Source organism: Adelges cooleyi, unplaced genomic scaffold (assembly GCF_023614345.1).
Source record: "Adelges cooleyi isolate 19-005CV unplaced genomic scaffold, UGA_ACOO_1.1 ACOO_flye_CR_arks_rails_tigmint_CR_PRNA_9, whole genome shotgun sequence".
In the NCBI taxonomy this organism is placed as follows: domain Eukaryota; kingdom Metazoa; phylum Arthropoda; class Insecta; order Hemiptera; family Adelgidae; genus Adelges; species Adelges cooleyi.
In genome coordinates, this window is record NW_026096579.1 from 15,714,237 (window position 1) to 15,734,995 (window position 20,759).

Consider the following 20,759-nt stretch of genomic DNA (forward strand, 5'->3'; position numbering starts at 1 on the left):
TAATTGTATTATAGATGCACTATAGCATGGTGCACAATAAATGCATAGTGACTATGCATTTATTGTGATACGCCTTCTGTATCTGCATATCAGTGTTAATATATAATTAATTAAGAGTTCATCTTAAGAGGGCGGTAGTATAAGTATATATATTAATAACAAATCACTTTTAATATACTGAATATCTGTATCAATTAAAATAATTTATTATACTTAAATTAAAAATAAAAAAAAAAAACAAAAATCAATTTCTTATTATGTTTCATTACAGAATCGAATTTTTTCATCATCAACAGATAATATATTTACTGTATGATGGATATTTAGCAACAATAATTAAGGACATAGGATAAAACTGATAGATTAATAATTATTTATAAAAAAGGAGAACTTAATTATATCATAATTTTTGGAGTAACCAAGGTGAAGGAGCTGAAAGCAACTATGAATTATAAATTAATTTAAAACTGATTAACCAAGCTTAACAAAAAGCATTGCATAGTGCATGCACAAGGCCAATTTTATGAAATTTCAGACTTGGGAATCAAATAGATTTTAAACACAAAACAATTGCTCCATAGCAGTCAATAGATAACCATTAAATTGACTAATATTTGCCCTATTTTCGAGAATACTTTTTAAAAGTATTTGTACTTGTTCAAATATAAATATTTTCGAACTGTTTTGCGATAATCTGTACAGATTGCTACAGCTGTATACATATTTTTCGTATATTCAATACATAATCTAGGTAAAAACATTTTGGTAAGGTGTACATACCTACCAGTACGGCCATGTGACAGTTAAAAATGCATTTTATTCTTTTGATAAAACTATGTTCTTACAAATGGAATACAAAACTTTATTTCATATTATTAGTTCCGAATGAAAAACCAATTTAAAATGTAAAACAATAAAATATTATGATGATAAAACTCTCATGAGGGGTGGGGGAGGGGATCAATTTCCATCCCTATTATAATAATATCATAGTATTAGAAAATAATATGTAGCATATAGCTGCTTTAGTAAATTATGAAATACTAGTTTTTAACATAATATGTATAATAAATATTAACATTCGAAATTTGAATACAACTCGACGGATACGTGTTTTCATACATAAAATATATACTTGGTAGGTATATGTAACATGTTCATACTTGATATTTACTTGTAATTAGTGAGTGTTTGATAGTATTAGTATGAAGACCAGATATAAAAATCCAAAAACAAGTACTTTTAAACATTTAGCACTTCCTCTATTACAATTTACATATTAAAAACCACATGCAGCTCATGGGTCATCGCGATCAATACAGGATATTTTTTATGACCTGATTACTCTATTATTTTAAATAACCACTACCTAAATTACTATTTTATACTACATTTAAATAATCACTAGGAAAAAATGAATTTGAAGTGTTATTTTCATTACAAGGTCATTACAACTAGGTGAGCGTCTTAAAAAAATACTTATTATTACTACGTTATTCCGATGAATAATGTACTTTACGTTATTGTTAAGGGCTCTATAAAAAAGTAGTGTTCTTAACAATAACGTCAAGTACATCAAATTGTTTTTTTTTATACAGCCATTCGGAATAGTTAGTTTCTTTATAGGAAAATAGAGTACTATCCTACAAAATAAAAGTACCTACTAATATTTAATTAAGTCGTAAGGTTTTAGCGAATTAATTTATATGTTATCCTTGGTAAGGCTGGTAAAATTATTTTAAAATTAAAATTATAGCGTCGGTTTGTTAGTAAAGTAGTGCAGATTTTTTATTGGTATTTATTTTTATTAGTTTTTAGATTATCATAATTCATAATCGAGAACCGCTTATTTCTAAAAAAATCAGGCTTTCGATTTCCAAGTACAGCTTTGCCAAAAATTCACATAGAAAATTCTATTCTATTTGGTGTACTCTTCGAGGTGTGAACATTTTTCCCGCGTCTTTGTTTACCATTAAAATTAGGTACGTACTAAAAAAAATTGTATAAGTTAAAAATAATATCCTGAATAATGAAAAATAAATTGACATGGGTCATGGTCGAAATTGACTACAAATAAACCACTTTTCTATCAACAATTGCCTAAATTTTACGCCTTAAATATTGCTATAATAATTATTACTGCTCGCGCGTAGAATTATCGTCAGCTCGACTAGGTATTAGGCATTAGGACGACTTGTATAAACCATAATTAATTGTATCGCTGTAAGTTAATTATTTAATTAGTGGACCGTTGGAACAATCAAAGAGCCGAAGCGCGCCACACGTTCGGGACGGAGGGCCGGCGACTGAACCTCCTGATCTACACGAAAACTGTATAATAGACGGCCGACGGGACCTGCTGCAACAACCGCCACCGCCGCGCGCCAGCAGCCATCACAATGTCCGAGACGCCACGCCACTGCACGGACGGCGGGGGCCCACAGCTCAGCTCAGCGACCGCCGACCACCGTTCGTTTCAGTGTTTCACGTTCACTCCTAATCGAGTGTTTTGTTGTTGACGGTCGGGCGTTGCTGCAGTTGTTGACGTTCGTTCTAGCTGCCTCTCCCCCCCTCTTTTTCTCTGTAATTTTTTTACCGCGGTGCGTTTGTTCCGTACAGGCTAAAACATTCCCACGAAGTACGATTCGCGTTAAAATAATTTGTATTATTACGGTTTTTCACGAAAACAACTTACAGCTATTGACTATAATTATTAATATTTTTTTTTAACGCACGCGTCGAACGCGGAACGGTCAGCGTTTCAAAATTCGCGTAACGTTATCACAATATATATATATTTTTTATTATCATCAAAACACGTTGAAAGGGTGACTGCAGATTATAATATACACACACACGGTACGCGAGACCATGGAGTAGGAAGAGGAGGCGCGAGGAAGCGCATGTTATCGTCCGTACGCGACTACTGTTACCACTTACCACTGTTACGGGCCACCAGCGTGTATTTTCAATTTTCATCCAGTGACTGCTGCTAGATGCAGCAACGACACAAAATACAATAATCGGTTTATTACTTTTCATTATCACGTTTACCTCCTTTGGTCGTCTGCGTTTGTAATAAAATATTTTGGTCTTTTTCACCTGGATTTTTACACTATTATTATTATTAATTTTACCATCACATCGTTAGTTCTACTGCAGTTGTCGTTGTCAGCTTAGCGACCATACAGATTTCACCGATTTCTCTTTCCTCCGGGTGGGTGGTTCGTCTACGACGGTAGTTTGCTAAGAAAAAAAATAAATCTAAAAAACAACACACTCACATCTGACTTTTTGGCATATTTAAAACGGCGACGGAGGGTCAGTCCAAATGGGTCGGGTGACCACTAACAACATGCTGGTGCATGTGTGTGTGGATGAAACGTGAAAGTGTTTTCATGATAACTATTGGACGACGCTGCGGCAGTCTGACATCACCATGGCCCAGCAGCAGCAAGCCCAAAACAAATTATTCACTTATTCGGTGATCGAGCGTAAGGATGAGATCGAAGAGGTACGACCGAATGAGCTGCGGTTCGACAAGTGTGCGCTTTTCTAACGATATGTTCTTTTTGTTTTTCCTAGAAATACGAGCGGTGCTATCTCATGTTGCAAAGCATCACCAACGGACTCAATGACCGTGAATACCACGATGCGCTCACCAGTCACATTAGCAAAGACAAAAGTCAAGAAGAAGTCATCAGCGTGGGACTGTTGACGGCGATACTGTTGGATCCCAAAAATGCCGATAAGGTATGCCATTGTGAAACTTCTAAAACGTCAACTTTGTTTTCAACAATACTTGTTACGTTTCAAGTTCAATTTGTGTTACCTCTGTGTTTGTAACGCGTATTGGCTGTAATGTTGTTTTTAATTACTTGAGACTTGTTAAAAACTAAATATTACTTTTTTGTAAAATTGTTGTTAATAATCTCAAATAGTTGATTAACCTTTGTATATATTTTTACAGATATATAGAGATCTCACGTTATTATCACGTGACGGTCTACAAAGTGTTATAGCCAATTTACAACAATTTACTTTAGAAAAATGGAGTCGACTTTTAGATATTCCAAAAAAACAGCTGTTGTGGTTGGTTCGTGAAATGGTACGCAACAACATAGCCGGAGTTGACAATCTATGTTGGAATTTGATGAGAAATGCTGCTGGTGGTGACGTATCTCCATCCAATGTAGCATTAATAGAATATTTCTTAGACCTTTACCAAGAACACCGGTAAACTAAAAATGACAATTTTTCTCGGTTTAAAATTACTAATTCTACTTTTATTTTTTGAAATTTTCAGAAAATGGTTAGAAAGATTTCCCTGGCTGATAGCGTCGGTTGTTTATTCTTTTTTACGTTTTATTGAAGACCACAGTAACTTGATCGCTCTACGCAATAAAGAAGTTGCATTTACAATATCTTTATTAAGAGATCGGTTTACAGACTGCTTGGTTATTGGCCGTGATTTGATAAGGCTACTACAGAATGTGTCAAAAATACCAGAATTTGAAGCCCTGTGGAAGGATTTGTTATACAATCCCTATTCTTTAAGCACAAGTTTAACAAATGGTATGTACACAATTTTCTTGTTTGTAAAATATTGATTTTTAAACTTACACAAATATTTTTATGTTTTAGGAGTTATTCAAATACTGGAAACCAGAACATCAAGAAGATTCTTACAATCAAGGCTTACTCCTGATATGGAACGAAAACTAGTATTTTTCACCTCATCAGTTCGATTTGGTCATCATAAACGCTATCAAGAATGGTTTCAAAATAAAGTAATTTTTTTATAACTCATCGGGTCAATTATTGAATTTTTATCGCAATTGACAGGATTTTATGGCAGTATGAAACCAACATGGATAAAATGTTGTAGAATGTGATAAAAATTCAAGAATTAACCCTTTAAGACTTTTTATTTTTCGAAATAATACATTTTTTTAGAGTTATTGAACTTATCACTAATGCACTTATCAGTGCATTTGTTTTACGCTTTTCTACGGAAAAATTTGTGTTAATGCCCGTAGAGAATAAGTGTAAAAAAAAACCTAATATCTATGTTATGTTTCTTCCTAATTTTGAGAATGCAAAAAAAATACTGTTTTATTTGTTCAAAAAAATTTGTCATCAATTATGCAGTATCAGCATAGTATCGTGCAATGTGTATCATTTAGATTTTATGATCACTTTTGCATTTGAAAATTTTATATTTCATTAGATAACATTATTAGGATTTCCTATCTAAAATTAATGTATTTCCTTAAATTAGTACCCATTTCAGAAATCTCTATAAGACAACTTAAGTTACTTAAGTAACTTAAGTTTTACTTTATCATTTAATATAATTTTTAAATGTAGTAATGGACATTTAAATAATTTTGGTTTTCTATTGGTGATTTAAATTTGTTAAAGTATTGTGTTCTATTTTTTCTCTCTAAATTTGTAAGTATTTATTACTGTTGGAATATAATTGTACTCTTGGTCCTCGATTGCATTTGAAATTCAAAATAAATAACCCAAGTTACAAGTTTTAATGTAATTATGAATGTTTGCTGCAATGCTACGTACATAACTTTTCACTTAATAATTTTAATTCAGTTTTGTGCACAAATTTCGTTTAATTTAATCAAAAATAGAATATTAAATGTTCGAGATAATTTATTTTAAAGAAATGCTAAAATATCAATTAGTAGCGCTGAATTTAGTAACCTTAATTTTGAAAAACATGTATGTAATTAATAGTAAATGAAACAACAACAAGATATAATGAAACAAGTGTTTAAATGTTTTATTACCTATTTTTAGTTAGTGAAACATTAGATAAAAAGGACCATAAAATATATTCATGTCATAATTGATTCCAGATAATATGTATTAAACAATTTTATACCTACCATTTTTAGTACTTAAACACGCCAGAAGCGCAATCTCTAAGAAGTGATTTGATTCGATTTATTGTTGGTCTGATACATCCAACAAATGAATTATTGTGTTCTGATATTATACCACGATGGGCCGTGATCGGTTGGCTAATTACATCGTGCACATCAAATATAGCTTTGGCCAACGCTAAAATGGCCTTATTTTACGATTGGGTTTGCTACGACCCAAAACACGATAACATAATGAATATAGGTAAGTGAATATTGTTTTGTTTTACTATTGGTATAGAACACATTAATTTTGCTTAAGTAACTAATTTGATTTTTTTTCAATTAAGTTGTTATTACATTCAGTTTGTTAATCTCTAATGTATTGATAATATTATACATGAGATTGAAAAATTTTTTAATTTAAACTTAAAAAACTAACCTAACCTCGTAAATAATACAAATTTTTTATTTTTTATTTACAGAACCAGCAATTTTAGTGATGCTCAACTCGTTACGAATTCATCCCACAGTAACAGCAAGCTTATTGGATTTCTTATGCCGAGTAATTATGTTTTTTTTTTTTATGGAAAATTATCGTATTTATATATTCAGTTAAAATTGTGAATTTTTTTATATATTTATTTTTCAACGATTTTATTGATAAAACCATTCGTTTTTTTAAATTATATGGCTTTTAGTAAAAAAAAAATCCCTATATTAAATGTATATGCTAGTTGGCTATAAAGTTCATACACCTCTATGGCAGCCTATTTTACGGCATCTGTACTGTGTAATATTTCCCCATAAATATCTTTAATAAAAAATACTGGTAATTTTTCATATGTGAACTATGATATATCGCTCTGTGTGATGTATTTAAAAAAAAAAAATTGTACCCACTCAACATACTTAAACAATGTAAACTTTACATTTTTAATAGTGAACAAACATATTATTTTAATTTATGAAACCCTTTATTGTTACCTTAGCAACAGATACTGAAAAAAATCTATGAAATTTAAACATTTTGAATTGAATAATTTATTAATTTTTTGTTTAATATCTAATAAAACTTTTTCATTATTTTTGTTATCCTTTCAGATTATTACTAATTTTTATCCCGCTCAATCGGAACGTATACGCAATGGCATATTTGTATCGTTACGACAGATTCTAGACAAACGCGTGTTACCTTCATTAGTTCCATTGTTCACAAATACTCGTTTAGACGGTGAATTACGAGCTATGCTACAAAGCAACTTTCGTGAATTTTGCGATCCACCTGCAGTCGAAGGTATTTTTTAGATATCGTAATATTTTAAGTTTTAATTTATTAGTAACTAGAAAAACTTTCATCCTATCGTTGTTATTTAAGGTGTAACTTTGAAAGATGACGATATGAAAGATAATATCGGTATGTCAGTCAAAGAAGAAAATATGTCCGGGTCTGAAAATGAAGATGTTACTTTTAGTGATGAAGAGTCGGATATGAGTCCTAAAAAATTGATTGTGATTGAAAACAACAGTATACCGCATGGTAAACCACATGGTACAGTATAAAAAAATTACCTGAAATGCCAAAACTTTATTTTAAAAATATTAAACATGTTATGTGTTTTTTTTTTTTTTGGAAAATAACATAATTATATACTTATTTTAGTGAAAGTGAAGCTAAAAGATAAAAATTCTTTGCCACCTGATATCGACAAAGAAGCTTTACAAGTATTAGGAAAAGAATTGAGGCTTGAAACTGAAAATCTTTATTATGAAAAGAACAACGAGAGAAAATGTGAAGCAATGGAAAAAATAGTACAGTTAATTGTTCAAGACGACGAGATATATCCTGATATGTTAGCCGCTTTAGGCTCATGTTTGTGTTGTCTTTTGAAAAATCAAATTGATGAAAAGATCTTTCCAGTGGTGTACAATGAGGAGTGAGTAAACATAATTTTATTACTAGCGTAACATCACTTTAAACCTTTGTTGATCTAAGCTGAAGTGTTGTTTTTCTTTAGCAATAGAAAACGTGCCGTTAACGTTCCATATAGAATATCAATATATTGTAATATATTTGTATTATGAGTTAAAAATGTTATGTTTTGTATTCATTTTGTCTTTAAAATTTATTGATTTTTTTTTCCAATGAATAGCGCTTTAGAAGACAGTATTGGGAAGCCATTATTTGTCATGTTTCGCAGCCTTACCCAATTTGCAGAAGACGATTCTCGTCGTTTGCAATTACTATCGGTGTTGGCTGAAATGAGAACACACCAAACACGCATTGGTTACTTGTTACTATATTACCTACAAGTGATCACATTGTTGAATAATAATTCTGATAGAAAGACCAATAAGTAAGTTTTCTAAATAGTAATGTGCGTTAATATATAATTATAATGTAACATTGTGTTGACATTTTATTTTTTAGAGGTATTAAGTCAAATGTATACAAAGAATATTGTGAAACTCAGGATATTGAATTAAACGAATGTCTTTTAAGCGATCTTCAGTTGTGTCAAGACGACGACTCGTCTATGTTTTGCTGGCTTGTCCCTGCTGTTTATAATCAATTTTCTAAAATCACTGTTGGAAACGAAGATTTCTTACATTTAGTCGTTTCTACTGTCAACGGTTCACAAATACAAGAAATAATTTGTTTAATTTTACAAGGTACTTGTCATATTACTACTGTTGTTATTTTACAACTATACAGTGTTGGTAGACTTTGGTAGTAAATTTTAAAAACAATTTACAGGTAAATTAACAATGTTCCGAGCTGAATCGGTTCCAGCATTGGCTACTTGCTCGTTGAACTGGGAAACTTTGGAACAGTATTTTTTCTGGCAGTTAATATCTGCACACGATATTGATATCAAGGTGATACTGTCAAATATCACAAAACTAGACTTCAACAATCATTCAGAAGCTTTAACTAGTATTTTGTTGATGCTGAAAAGAGAAAAGTATATTTCTTTGGTTGTTTGATACAATTATAATATAATTTAGTAAATTTTTATTGGTGTTTAATATCTTTATTTCATATTATTTTCATACAGGCCCACATTAGATTTATTGAAACCTATACTGTGTAGAGAAATTAAGCCCTTAAACGACCAATTTGTCATATCTGTGATATCTAGTTGGTATTTAGAACACGGAGAAAACATAGCCAATCTAGTCTCCGAATTGTTGATTAGCCGATGTCCAATAGTCTCCCCGACGAAAAGAAAACGAGGTCAAGGTACATAAATTATTGATTGTTTTTTTTTATTGTCCACGATGGTATTCAGAGTTTAAATTGTATAATATTATGTTGTTTTAAGGACAAGGTTTGGGTTCGAGAGGAGGTGTATCGCCACCGACCGCCGAACGTATTTTGGGTCATATGGAACGAGTTCGCAGTCAGGGCACTTGTCCGGTACTGTTTCGTTCTGAAGGTATGCAAAAAGCTTTGCAAATAGCACAAGCGGCCTGTACGGATACGCAGCGTATGCTGTTTAGCAACCTATTCCAATTGCTCGAAGAGGATGAACCGCACGTGCCTACGTTGGCAAACAAGAATTCAACTGGTGGTGGTGGTGGAGGTGTTGGAAAAGGTAGGGGCAGAAAGGCCGCTCCTACGTTTGGCAATAGCAATAAAAGAAATGCTAAGTCTGTGATAAAAGACCCACTGTCGGAAAGCTCTGAAGATTCTAGTGAAGTGAGTATTATAATAATTTACATACGTGTGTAATGTGATTAATTAATTGACATTTTTTTCCCCCTAAAGGAAGAAGAAGTTATTAAGCCACGGCAAACTAAAAAACGTAGAAAAATTAATGCTGTCGCGTCGGACAGCGATTGATGTTTAGCACCCAATGGAAGACTAATTTTAATGTTAAAACCCCTAAGGTTTACACTATTTTGTATAGATTTTATTGTTGTCACATATTTTTTCTCCCATTTGCCTTTTTTTATGTAAAACTGTTGTTAAAAAAAAAGAAAACTGGTAGGAGCCTTTTTTTTTTTTTAATGTTAATAGATTAACATGTTGATTTAGTGTAGTACATTATTTTTATTGTTTGTAATGTGACTCTGTCTTTGTATATACTAATATTTTCAGTATGAATATATTTAAGTAACTTAATTTTTATAGTGATTGTGTTATTACTTAATACTTATTATGTTTTTTATTGTTCACTATTTTTTCTGACCATACTGACAAAATATGTATTAAATAGGTATATAAATTATTGCCAATATACATTTTATAAAAAAAAAATTGTAATTTAGCCAAACAATTTTTTGATTATAAACAAAACTTCTAAATATTATCCTCAGCTCAAAAATTAACAACAATATTTTAAACAAAAACAATTTTTCTGTGTATTTTTATCTGGATAATAATTTGATTGTGTTAAAACTTAAAAGTATACAAACTAATAAATAGTATTAATTAACGTAATCATAATTTACGATATTATGGTTTCCAATTTAAGAAGGGCTAATGTACATTGTTAAACAATATTTTCTATCGAAAGTCATTAAATAATTTAATAAAACAGTAATTATATAATTATTCAAACAAAAAAAGCTATGTAGGTAAATACTTTGTAACCCTGCTCATAAATAAGTTCCTTACTAAAGATATTATTTTCTTTATTAACTTTTCTCAAGTATAACATAAGTTTTATATTATGTACATTGTACATATCAAAAACCAAATTAGTCACAATTTTTTAATAAATTTAAAATCAAAAACACTTAATATAAACCATCTACTACCTATGTACTGATGACTGATCTTTTTAGCCAAATCTTCTACAATTTGTATTATAGAAAGGCCGTAAGATTTATCAGGTGCAGAGTTAACTGGTTGAGTTTATCGGTAACGTTAAGGCCAACTGTAGATATTCAAATACACAATTATGGAAATCAGAGCTTTCAAAATCCTCTTAAGGAGAAATTATCTTTTCCAGCTGTTGTTAGAGCTACATTTGTGTAGCTGACCATAGCAGTTACGTGCCCGGAAAACCAATTTAAATGCAATACCTATAGTGATAAACAAATTTTACAATATTATATTTAAGACAATTATTGTTGGGCACTTAGTAAGAAACAGCCCCCGGCTAAACCCTCTACTTTTAGTCTCCTCAACCCCCCCCCCCCCGTTTTCTGCCTATGATTGTCACTGGTAAGGCTAACTAAATAAATACCTACAAGTCACAATAATGATAGGTAACTATAAATATGGCCACTATATTGATGTCATTGATATGATTGAGACTAATTATGATTAGTACTAAGTACTTATAGAATTGAGTAACTTGCATAGTAATAAGTTATAAATAAAAAACTAAGCTAAAACTATAGTTTATAAATATTATTATTAATATTTAATTGGTACTGGGAAGGGTTTTCTAATATGTTTTTTTTATAAATAAAAGCGTAGGTACATACTACTTTTTAACTAATATATTTTATAAATAGCCATAATTTCGTTAGTGAATATGAGATACTTTCAAAATCTGCCAGCGACCTGTCGCTACAAAAAATATTATATATTTCTTCCGGTTTGGTAATTCGAGTTTTTACTCTTAAAAACTACTCAAAATTCTACGAAAACAGATCTGCGTGACCATGTATTTTTGATATAAATACATAGGTGTACACTGTACTCTCGAAGGGGAAATCGTAAAATTAAATTATTCGAAAAAAAGAATACCAATTGGTTCCATGACAATTATTGACAAATAGGTATAGCTGTTCTTCGAAAAAAAGAAGTAAAAATTACCTACCCAATTTTCATAATATAATGGCGTTCCTTAACGACTCAGAAAACTATTATTATTTTGTAATTCGGTCGAAGTAATATATTAAACTTCAATTAAGTGAAATAATTTTTAAAAAAAACTTGAAAGAATATTTAAAAAAAAACAAAAAAAATTTGCTGCGATGGCCGGGAATCGAACCCGGATCAACTGCTTGGAAGGCAACTATGCTGACCATTACACCACCATCGCACGATGAATAATCAGTAGAAAACAACTGCATTTAACCACACAATATGACAAAACGTTATTTTGATTTTAATTTCAAACTGTCAAGTACAATGATAACAATATTATTGATAAAAATTAAACTTAATTATTTTATTTTAGACCGTAATTAGTAGCGTTTATTTTTCAATTTTGGTTTTTTTTTAAATATTTAACAAAAAAAATACTACCTATACCTACCCAATATTTTTAATATAATGTGATTTAATTTATTATTTATTACACAATGAAGATTGAAACGAATCCAATGTGCGTGTATCTGGTAAAGAACGACAGTAAAGGCGATAAATTGTTGTTTCGTTATCCGTTTGGAAACGGCAACGGAGCCGTTAAAGCTAATGTGAATGAACAATGCAAGCGGTCGTTGCACAGAAACGCATCACTTGACGGAGCTTACCAATCGCAAGATCAGACAGATTTTCCTGATGACGTTATATCTAGTTTGTTTGCCGTCAAAATGGATTTGTGTGATCGAAAGTTCGAATTAAAAGTAAATAACGTTCGGTTTATCGGGCATCCGATACAAATACAAACCGGCGGTAGTAACCGTAAAAAGAAACCAGAAAGTCCGTCCATTATACTGATTAATGTTGTATTTTCGTTGGACGCATTTGCTCGTCGCCAAATAGCTCATTGTTATTACGATCTAAGCAAAATGTTTGGTATTGCCCTTGGACATGAAGAAAAACGATGCTCGTATTTGTCCAAGCAGATCAAAAGTATGTTGGCCATACACGATTCCATGGCGTCTGGGTAATAAACTTAAACATTTATTCACCTATGCATTAAAATTTCCAGACCAATTATGTTATAAAGGGTAAATTTTTTGTATTTTCCAGGTCAGATGCTGAGGTAGATACGACCAATGAGAACAAACATTTTGAAAAAATTCTTGAAGACTGTACACTAGCTCAGGATTTAAAAAAGGTGTATGACGATATGTGTGCTAACGGTATAATAAAGTTAAAAGTGAATAATTGGATTGAAGTGAGCTTTTGTTTACCACACAAAGTCCATCACTTTTATAAAGAAGGACAATATTTTGAACCAGATTCAATAAATAAGTAAGAAAAGCCTATGTTATTTTAGCTATGGTCAGGGGCCAAATGAACTAGAGCATCGTCATTCCACCTGAATAGCCCTTGTCTGACAATAAGAACTGGCTGCTTTAAGAAATCATAAAAAATTATAATAATATGTGAAGCCATCACAACCAGTTCGTTTAGCCCCGATTATATCTACATTTGAAATTAATTTTAATTTAGACATTTTGTGATTAAAGGTGTTTAAAAGGACTCAGGCCCTATCACGGTCTACTGTTAATGACAGACCGAAAAAAGTTGTTGGAAAGTTTACCAACAGATTCTAGCCCATCAATTGTAAGACTCATTAATATGTATAATCCTGTAAAAAGTCTGCAAACTTTATCTGCCGATGCAGATCTCACTATTGCTCAGGTGAGAAATAAATGAATTATTTAACTACAAAGTTAAAGTTCAAACGTACACCTATTGAAGCTTTTTCTTTTTCACTCAGGTATTTAATATTGCTGGCCATTTAATATACTGGGGCGATGCTATTGTTATATTCCCACTGTGTGAGACCAATATGTACGCAATCGCACCGAATGTTCCAACGGAACGGGGAAGTCAATTCTCTAATGAATTTGAGGAGAAATTTCCTGGCTATAATTTGTTGGAGGTATTTATTATCAAACATTGGAAAAAAAAATAGATGTTTAAAAAATTATTGTTATATTTTTTTGTATTTTCAGGTCATGAGTGAATTTTCACTTCCAACATCGTTGCAGTATAAAATGTGTCCCGTTGAGGACAAAAGTAGTGGTGCCATAATGGTTCAAATACTCATTTGGTTATTGCAGCGCAAAATACTTTTACAATTACATACATATATATATTTTATGCCGACTAGTAAAGGATTAACAAATGTGAGTATAAGTATTATTTTTATGTCGACTTAGCTTAAAAATTGGCTAAAATGCTAAGTAAATGGCCAACATTTAGTTGAATATTTATTCCAAATAGACAGTTGTTATTTGTATTTTGTTATGACTGAACAATGTGTTTGTAGGTAAATAATTACTCTGAAAAAATGTTTGATAACTGTCAGCCATCTGAAACACCAATGACCATTTATCAGACAGGATCAGAAAGTTGGTTGCAAGTGTCGTCATTTAATTCATCAGCTTGCAGCGCCGAAGAATTGTTTAACAGTTTGACTGACGAAGAACAGTCTGCGTTAATGCGAATACCCGCGTCGGCAAATCCCAGTGATTTTCAGTTGCTCATGAGATTACTCAAACAAGGTTATCTTGTCGGTGAACATCACCTAGAAGAAATTATGTATTTGGAAAACATAAGACGGTCGCAATTGTTACAGTTGTTTGATAAGTTTAAAGATGTATTAGTACTTGTTGAAATGGAGGACCCTGCTATAAGTCATTTCTATTCACATTAGAGAATTGAAAAATCTACACTAAACACGTTTGTTTGTAATAAGTTGTCCCTGTTTATTTTCATATTTGAATTTAATAAAATGTGTCTTCCAATAGTTATGAAAATAATGTAAAAAATATATTAAAAAAATCTATAGAAATTTAATTTTTACAATGGCAAAACTTAAGTGTAAACTAACCAATAAGTTGTAGCATTGAGGTCTAAGTTCTATTTAAAAAAAAAAAAAATTATGTTTATTGCCTATTTAATAAAATAACTCAACAACTTAAATAAACAACAAACAATTCTTAAACTTAAATTGAATCACAGTACAGCGGTATTTAAATTTAATTTTTCTACAACATAATTGTTTTAGCTGAAAAAGGTTTAAATAAAATACTTATTAAATTTAATGATCAAGTATTATAATTTATGTTAAAAATATTACTTTAAAGGGTAATATTAAATGGCGATAATTACATTCTATGTATTGGGGCAATGACTGGTCGGTAATTAGATTTGGATAGCTTTAGACTGTAATGTTATTTATGTCTACACGCGCTGAACTTCTTAAATTTAAACGCTAACAAGTTAAATAGTGTTTATTAAAGACTAGCTGTTATCGATCAGGCTTTTTCCGCATTGCATCATTCTGCTCTTAACAGATGAACGAAATATGTAAGTCACTGTTCAAGGCGATCTTGAATATTTAAAAGAGTAAAATAGTTAAGTGCTATAAAAAACGTGGTGCCTATAGCGCAAATGAGTATAAATTAATTTTAAAAAAAGAAATCCTAAAAATATTCACTAGAACAAAAGTTATTTAATTTGTCGTATCTTTGTGGGATACCCTGTATAGTGTGATTATTGTCATCGGGTAAATTTTATAATTTCACATCGATATTAATTAAAAATACAAGATCAGTATAATATTGAATCTTGTGTATCAATTTAACACTGACGATACCTACATGGACATCAGGGATGTGCCCCCCCCCTTGCCCCTTAATCCGGGCTCGGGTATGGCGCAGCATATTTTGTGATTTTTTTATTCGGACCGTCTTATTTTATAAGGAACAAAATAATCAAGAGACAGGAGTATCGCCACGTTTTTTTTTATTCATATAGGTATGTTCTAATAAAATTCTGCGGCCGTGCAGTGTGGACTAATGGATAGGTATAATAATAATAATAATATGAAATAACAATAGTAATAAATATCGACGACAAGACAGTGCACTGCTTTTCGAGTAAGTATACTTACTATATACTTTTATATTGGTCCTGCCTACTTATATTATTCCATTATCGGTACGACACGTTATAACTGCTTTTCAGGTCCGAGTGAGAAGATAAAATACAAGAAATCGCCACCGCACCACATGGTGTCGCCGACGGTTTTTTTTAGTTTTTTATATTGTCAGTTTCCAAACCGGACAACATTATCGGAACGTCTTGTAATCGTAATTCGTTGTGGATAAGACGATTTCGGTTGTTGTATTTGTAATATAATAATATGATATTGTACTGAACTCTCCGACCCTTTAGTTTGCTGCATCTTGACAAAAATTGTTAATCTATATTAAAATTAATATAAAAACTGTAAATGCTGCAATTCTAATCCTGGGGCTTGGGTCATAAAGGGCCGATTTCACTTTTTGCCGAAAATGAGCTAATCCACTAAGTAAGATTGACCCTTTTAGACCCAAGCCACACTATTTATAAACATACATTTTCATGAAAGCTATGTTAGAGGTATGATTATGGATTTGTTTGCTCCAAAACCGTTCTTGGACCAACCAGTCAACAGGTTCTGATCATGAGATTAAAATCCAAATCGAAATAATGCTGATTTTATAATAATTTAGAATGTTGATGGTCTCGAGGCCAACGGGACTGACAGCCGATAGGGTTCAGATTTTGCAAACAATTTCCTACACTTAACTCCCTAATAAATAGGTGGTACCACGTCCTCTTAAAATCATTTTTTATGTGTTGAGTGAAGAATACTGTACTTTAATATAGAAAAAGCCTAAATACCTACCGGGAAAAGCGTCGAATTAGTTCAAAATTAGTATGGAACATTTTCAAGAAAAAGTACCATCGATAAACGTTGACAACCCCCAAAAAAAAATCAAAAACCTTTTGGAGAAAATTTGTTTTTTAATTATCTTTTCCAAACCAAGTTTTAGGACTTATGGTCTAAAAAATTTTAAATAATTAAGAAGTATTTTTTTTATCAAGAAAAACCAAAAAAAAGGGAAAATTGCACTTTGATTTCTTTAAAGTTATTTTAAGCGCTTTTTTTTTAAAAAAAGGTATGTATGTTAAAAATGTTAAGAATTACTTTTGAGTTCATTATAAAAAGTGTTCTATCTATTAAGCTTTTTTGAAAATGTTTGTACGTTATGTCATGCAAATATTTTTGTATTTTGCTTATTAGTAATACACTAAGCAACTATCCTAAAAATAATTTTATACTCCATTTTCTGATAAACCTGAGAAACCCAGCAAAACTTTTTACGGATGAAAAATGTACTGTTATTTTTGAAATCTTGAATACTTGCTGTGCTACATGCGTGTATCAGTCATTATGTATATGTTGAATTGACAGGTATATTATTTAGTTACACACTGTCATCAAAATCATAAAAACCAGGTCCCGGATACAGTTATAGTTTAATGTACGCTCATAGTCTTAGAATTATTTAATTATCCTTTTAACTCGAGTAAGATTTGTATACAAACGGATATTAGACTATTCTTGTGTTTTATTGTAGAATCATGAGTTTCAATTTTCACATGGAGATCCGTGTGAACGGGTTGCCCTAGGTTGTTAATATTACATTTGAGTAGCGTTTTCAATTTTTTCGCACAGCAACTTGGTCGGTGTACTTAAAAGCTAAGCGTTCTGGGATTTTCAATAAACATTCACTCGGACAAAACTAATTTTCCCTGAACACGCGATGCGTTAAGGTAATACACAGGTGTACACACTGTACTCTCACGAATAACATTAACGGTTTAAGTATTGGCCGAGAAGCTGGAGCGCGCAATATGGATAATTTTTCTTAGTATTTTGCTCAACAGCTTATGTCCGTTCGTTTTAAGTACTACTTCTAATTTTTTATATTTTTTTTTATTGTGACTACCTATTAAAAAGCCAATCGACAAAGCCAGTAGGTACAAGGATCGGCGGACGGACGAACCACAATAGTAATAATAATATTAATAATTATAGCGATAATAAGTAATAATAAATATACACATATGTATATTCTTAATGTGGGTATGACACGTGACGCGTCTATAAAAACTAATGTGCACTTTTATATGGGAATATTATTATTATTATTATACAAAAACATGCTCATGTAAATCCTACCGTTTCTTCAGAGATTTTTTTTATACATAACCTAACCTACCTATATGCAATATCAAAGAGGAAAAAATTCAAGCCCAGGATTCTATGGCTTACAGTATCCGTATATGTCGCCGCCAATACTTGAAACTCTCAATGGGCATTATTACATAGCTACGGGCCTACGGCGGACTGATCACTATCTTTGTACCGTTAACATCTTCACCGAATGATATTGTACCTAGTACTTGTTATTGTCACTGCGAGGAGTGTAATAATTTAGATATTGCATTTCAAGTAGAGATTGAATAGATATTGCATTTCAAATAGAAATTGAATATTCTAAACGTCAACAGTACCTGTACTCAAAGTTTACAGCTCAAATGGGTTTTGCAGAGCTGAAATTGTAATTTTCACGGCAGTGTGCCATTATACGAAGTAGACAGATGTTTATAACTTATTACATTAACAAAATATTGCCAGCCTCTAAGTCATCCTTATAATTTTCTATAAACTCATATAGATCGCTTGTATTAACGTTGAGGTGTTTTCGACTGTGTCATAATTTGTTATAATACTTATACAACTGGTGTACCGTTCAAAAAATATTTTTAACGATCATAACTTTTTCTATAAAAAAAAAATATAGGTGGTATTTTTTTTATAATTTTGTATTTTTTTCCATTTCTTTGGGAAACTCTACAGCTACTGCGTTTATACTCTAACAATATAATATGTATATAATTAATCATTTGTATTTTGTTTTAGGCACCATACATGGTAAAAAGTTTGAGTCAATCACCAGACAATACTGCGAAAAAACTGACGAAAAAGTTTTAGACTTTATAAAAACGCCAACGGTTTTTATTTATACTTGCCAAATTGTAATTAAAACATTAATGTATGATATATATAAATCTGTAAAATAGCAAATACTATCATATCTATGTTACTTATTATGTTTTATATTATGCAAAATGTAGTTTTATCTCCGTAAATAAAGAAATATTATTATCATTATTTTGTAGTCTAGTAACCGGATCTGTTTTTTTTTTTCAATAACAATTATATTTTTTTTAACACATAATATAAATTACGTTGTCGGCTGATCGAAGATAGGCGCTTGTGGTCGATACTTTTCGGCGGACCTGTAATTGGAATACAAGCCGAATGCTTCGAATACGGCCATAGAAACAGCACCGCCAAAAGCGTGAACTGCCATTGCTCGAACCCCTTTTCGCGCGGCCAATATGCCGGCGGCCAGAGCACTGCTGGTAATGTAATTCCAGGTGTCTTCCTTTTTCCTAATGCCGACCAATGAACATTCGATGGCTGCATACAGTCCACCCCAAACTGCAAAATTTCCGCCGATGCCCGGAGCTTGGGTGGGGACTGATTGAAAAGCGCTCTGGAAATGAAATCCAAATGTATTAAAAAAAAACAAATTCTGATTTGGTTACTTGTGATTTTTACACTCACATTGAAACGTCTCTTGAGACCGGTCGGTCCGTTTCGGAAACCTTTTACTGCTTGGAAAATTCCTCCGCCAACATAGCCGACGTCGACTTCCGTTCTTATCACTAGTAGCAATCTAGATCTAGTTTATTAATATATATATATATATATATCTGTGATTATATAGGACTTCTAAGGTTGCTCATCCAAGAAACCGAACCGAGAACCCGGTCTTGGGGCGCAAATAATCGCTCAAAAAATTAAAAAATACATTATTATATTTACCTCGGATCGTACAATAATACTAATAATTGTGATCGGAAATGAGAAATGTGCGGTTTTCGAGGTGTCAACTGCTGCTGCTGTTGGCGTTCAAGTCTCTAGCCGGGATACAGGTGGTAGAGGGGAAGGCGAGGCGCAGACGATTCGGTTTAGAGATATCACACACAAGCACCTCTGCCGGCGCGCACCGCAGGGTTTCTGCCTCCGTTGATTGGCCAACGTTCATTTTTCATTTATTGGCATCCCGGCTGCCGTTTTTAAACATTAATTTTCACACACACACAAACACATAGGTACAGGTTATAATAATAATAATAATATAAACGCTGGCACACAAGATTCATGACCACTTGCACTCAACGTGTAGGATATAATATTTTTATTAGTCGCTTTTATCTCTGTTCCTCCGCGGGTAGCAGTCGAGTAGGTACAGCCATATTCACACATATTATTATAATATGTGAGCTTCACCTTTAAAAATACATTTACACACGCCGTCTGCATAATATGCCTACATAGTACGAGAGGGTACCACCCTTTCGATATGTTTCGAATTATTATTAACTGCTGGGGGCTCGGCGGCATTCGCAGTTTTTTTTTAACATTATTATTATTATTACACTACTACATATAGGTAATATATTATATTATAAAATAAACGCGTACGCATAAGGTTACATTGTAGAAACGGCGACCGGTTATGTGTGTGTATAAACTTACCTATCCGGTCGTCTATGGGACGTTACTAAACCGAGAGATGACAACAATAACGAATTACCAATACCAATATTGTCGACCGTCTTCTGGATTTTCGTGGCTCGAACCTAATGTCTAAAGAAAGAAAAAATACATCCAAAGCTAAAAGGGTACCTACCTAAGTATTCATCCGACCAGAGCGCACAGTCATCAGTGTTTACTCGAATAATTGGTCATCGTCTAGGCCAGTCATCCTCTGAGCACCACGGAACCTACCTACATACTTCGGAGTCCGGACCATCGACAGCCAGTCCTAATTATTTTATATTTATTTACATATAGGTACATTATAATTTATTATATAATTTTTCTCTCTTCAATATAGTCGTGAAACAGCGGGCTACCGCACAAAATCATATTTTCATCGTCATAAATTGGTAAAGGCGAACAGGAACGGAAAAAAAAACAATCAAGTACATATCATTATTTTACACTCTTAAACACACATCGTGCGTTACGTGCATTGGGAATAATTGAAATGTCTCGCCGACATTTTTGCAGTTTGCACCTACCATACATATGCTTA

The 20,759-nt window shown here is 32.0% G+C and overlaps 2 protein-coding genes and 1 non-coding gene across 4 annotated transcripts; 2 read left to right on the forward strand and 1 right to left on the reverse strand.

The window, feature by feature from the left end:
- Window positions 1–2,468: 2,468 nt before the first annotated feature.
- Window positions 2,469–10,062, forward strand: LOC126846607 (integrator complex subunit 3). Of its 2 annotated transcripts, none has more exons than XM_050586252.1 (16): window positions 2,469–3,514; window positions 3,586–3,753; window positions 3,971–4,236; window positions 4,307–4,575; window positions 4,645–4,790; window positions 5,916–6,147; window positions 6,368–6,447; window positions 6,987–7,179; window positions 7,261–7,422; window positions 7,546–7,819; window positions 8,036–8,239; window positions 8,314–8,555; window positions 8,641–8,848; window positions 8,942–9,126; window positions 9,209–9,585; window positions 9,655–10,062. In XM_050586252.1, the coding sequence occupies exons 1-16, from the start codon at window positions 3,440–3,442 to the stop codon at window positions 9,727–9,729; spliced, it is 3,156 nt and encodes a 1,051-aa protein (XP_050442209.1). In that variant the 5' UTR covers window positions 2,469–3,439; the 3' UTR covers window positions 9,730–10,062. The 2 variants fall into 2 exon arrangements, with proteins under 2 accessions (XP_050442209.1, XP_050442210.1); XM_050586253.1 differs by having other exon boundaries at window positions 3,397–3,514; window positions 7,261–7,434; window positions 9,655–10,057.
- A 1,753-nt stretch (window positions 10,063–11,815) lies between these two features.
- On the reverse strand, window positions 11,816–11,887 carry Trnag-ucc (transfer RNA glycine (anticodon UCC)). The gene has a single exon. It is a non-coding gene; the product is annotated as a tRNA-Gly (tRNA).
- A 135-nt stretch (window positions 11,888–12,022) lies between these two features.
- LOC126846520 (GATOR complex protein NPRL3) lies at window positions 12,023–14,696 on the forward strand. Its single transcript, XM_050586007.1, has 6 exons — window positions 12,023–12,676; window positions 12,763–12,987; window positions 13,206–13,380; window positions 13,460–13,624; window positions 13,698–13,871; window positions 14,015–14,696. The coding sequence occupies exons 1-6, from the start codon at window positions 12,150–12,152 to the stop codon at window positions 14,399–14,401; spliced, it is 1,653 nt and encodes a 550-aa protein (XP_050441964.1). The 5' UTR covers window positions 12,023–12,149; the 3' UTR covers window positions 14,402–14,696.
- The last annotated feature ends 6,063 nt before the right edge of the window (window positions 14,697–20,759 follow it).

What these genes read in the sequence shown, in the direction of transcription:
- LOC126846607 (XM_050586253.1), top strand. Translation starts at nt 3,440, where the DNA reads ATGGCCCAGCAGCAGCAAGCCCAAAACAAATTATTCACTTATTCGGTG. An exon ending in GTAAGGATGAGATCGAAGAG is followed by an intron (nt 3,515 to 3,585) that starts GTACGACCGAAT and finishes TGTTTTTCCTAG; the next exon opens with AAATACGAGCGGTGCTATCT. An exon ending in AAGAATGGTTTCAAAATAAA is followed by an intron (nt 4,791 to 5,915) that starts GTAATTTTTTTA and finishes TACCATTTTTAG; the next exon opens with TACTTAAACACGCCAGAAGC.
- LOC126846520 (XM_050586007.1), top strand. Translation starts at nt 12,150, where the DNA reads ATGAAGATTGAAACGAATCCAATGTGCGTGTATCTGGTAAAGAACGAC. An exon ending in CACGATTCCATGGCGTCTGG is followed by an intron (nt 12,677 to 12,762) that starts GTAATAAACTTA and finishes TGTATTTTCCAG; the next exon opens with GTCAGATGCTGAGGTAGATA. An exon ending in CTAGTAAAGGATTAACAAAT is followed by an intron (nt 13,872 to 14,014) that starts GTGAGTATAAGT and finishes ATGTGTTTGTAG; the next exon opens with GTAAATAATTACTCTGAAAA.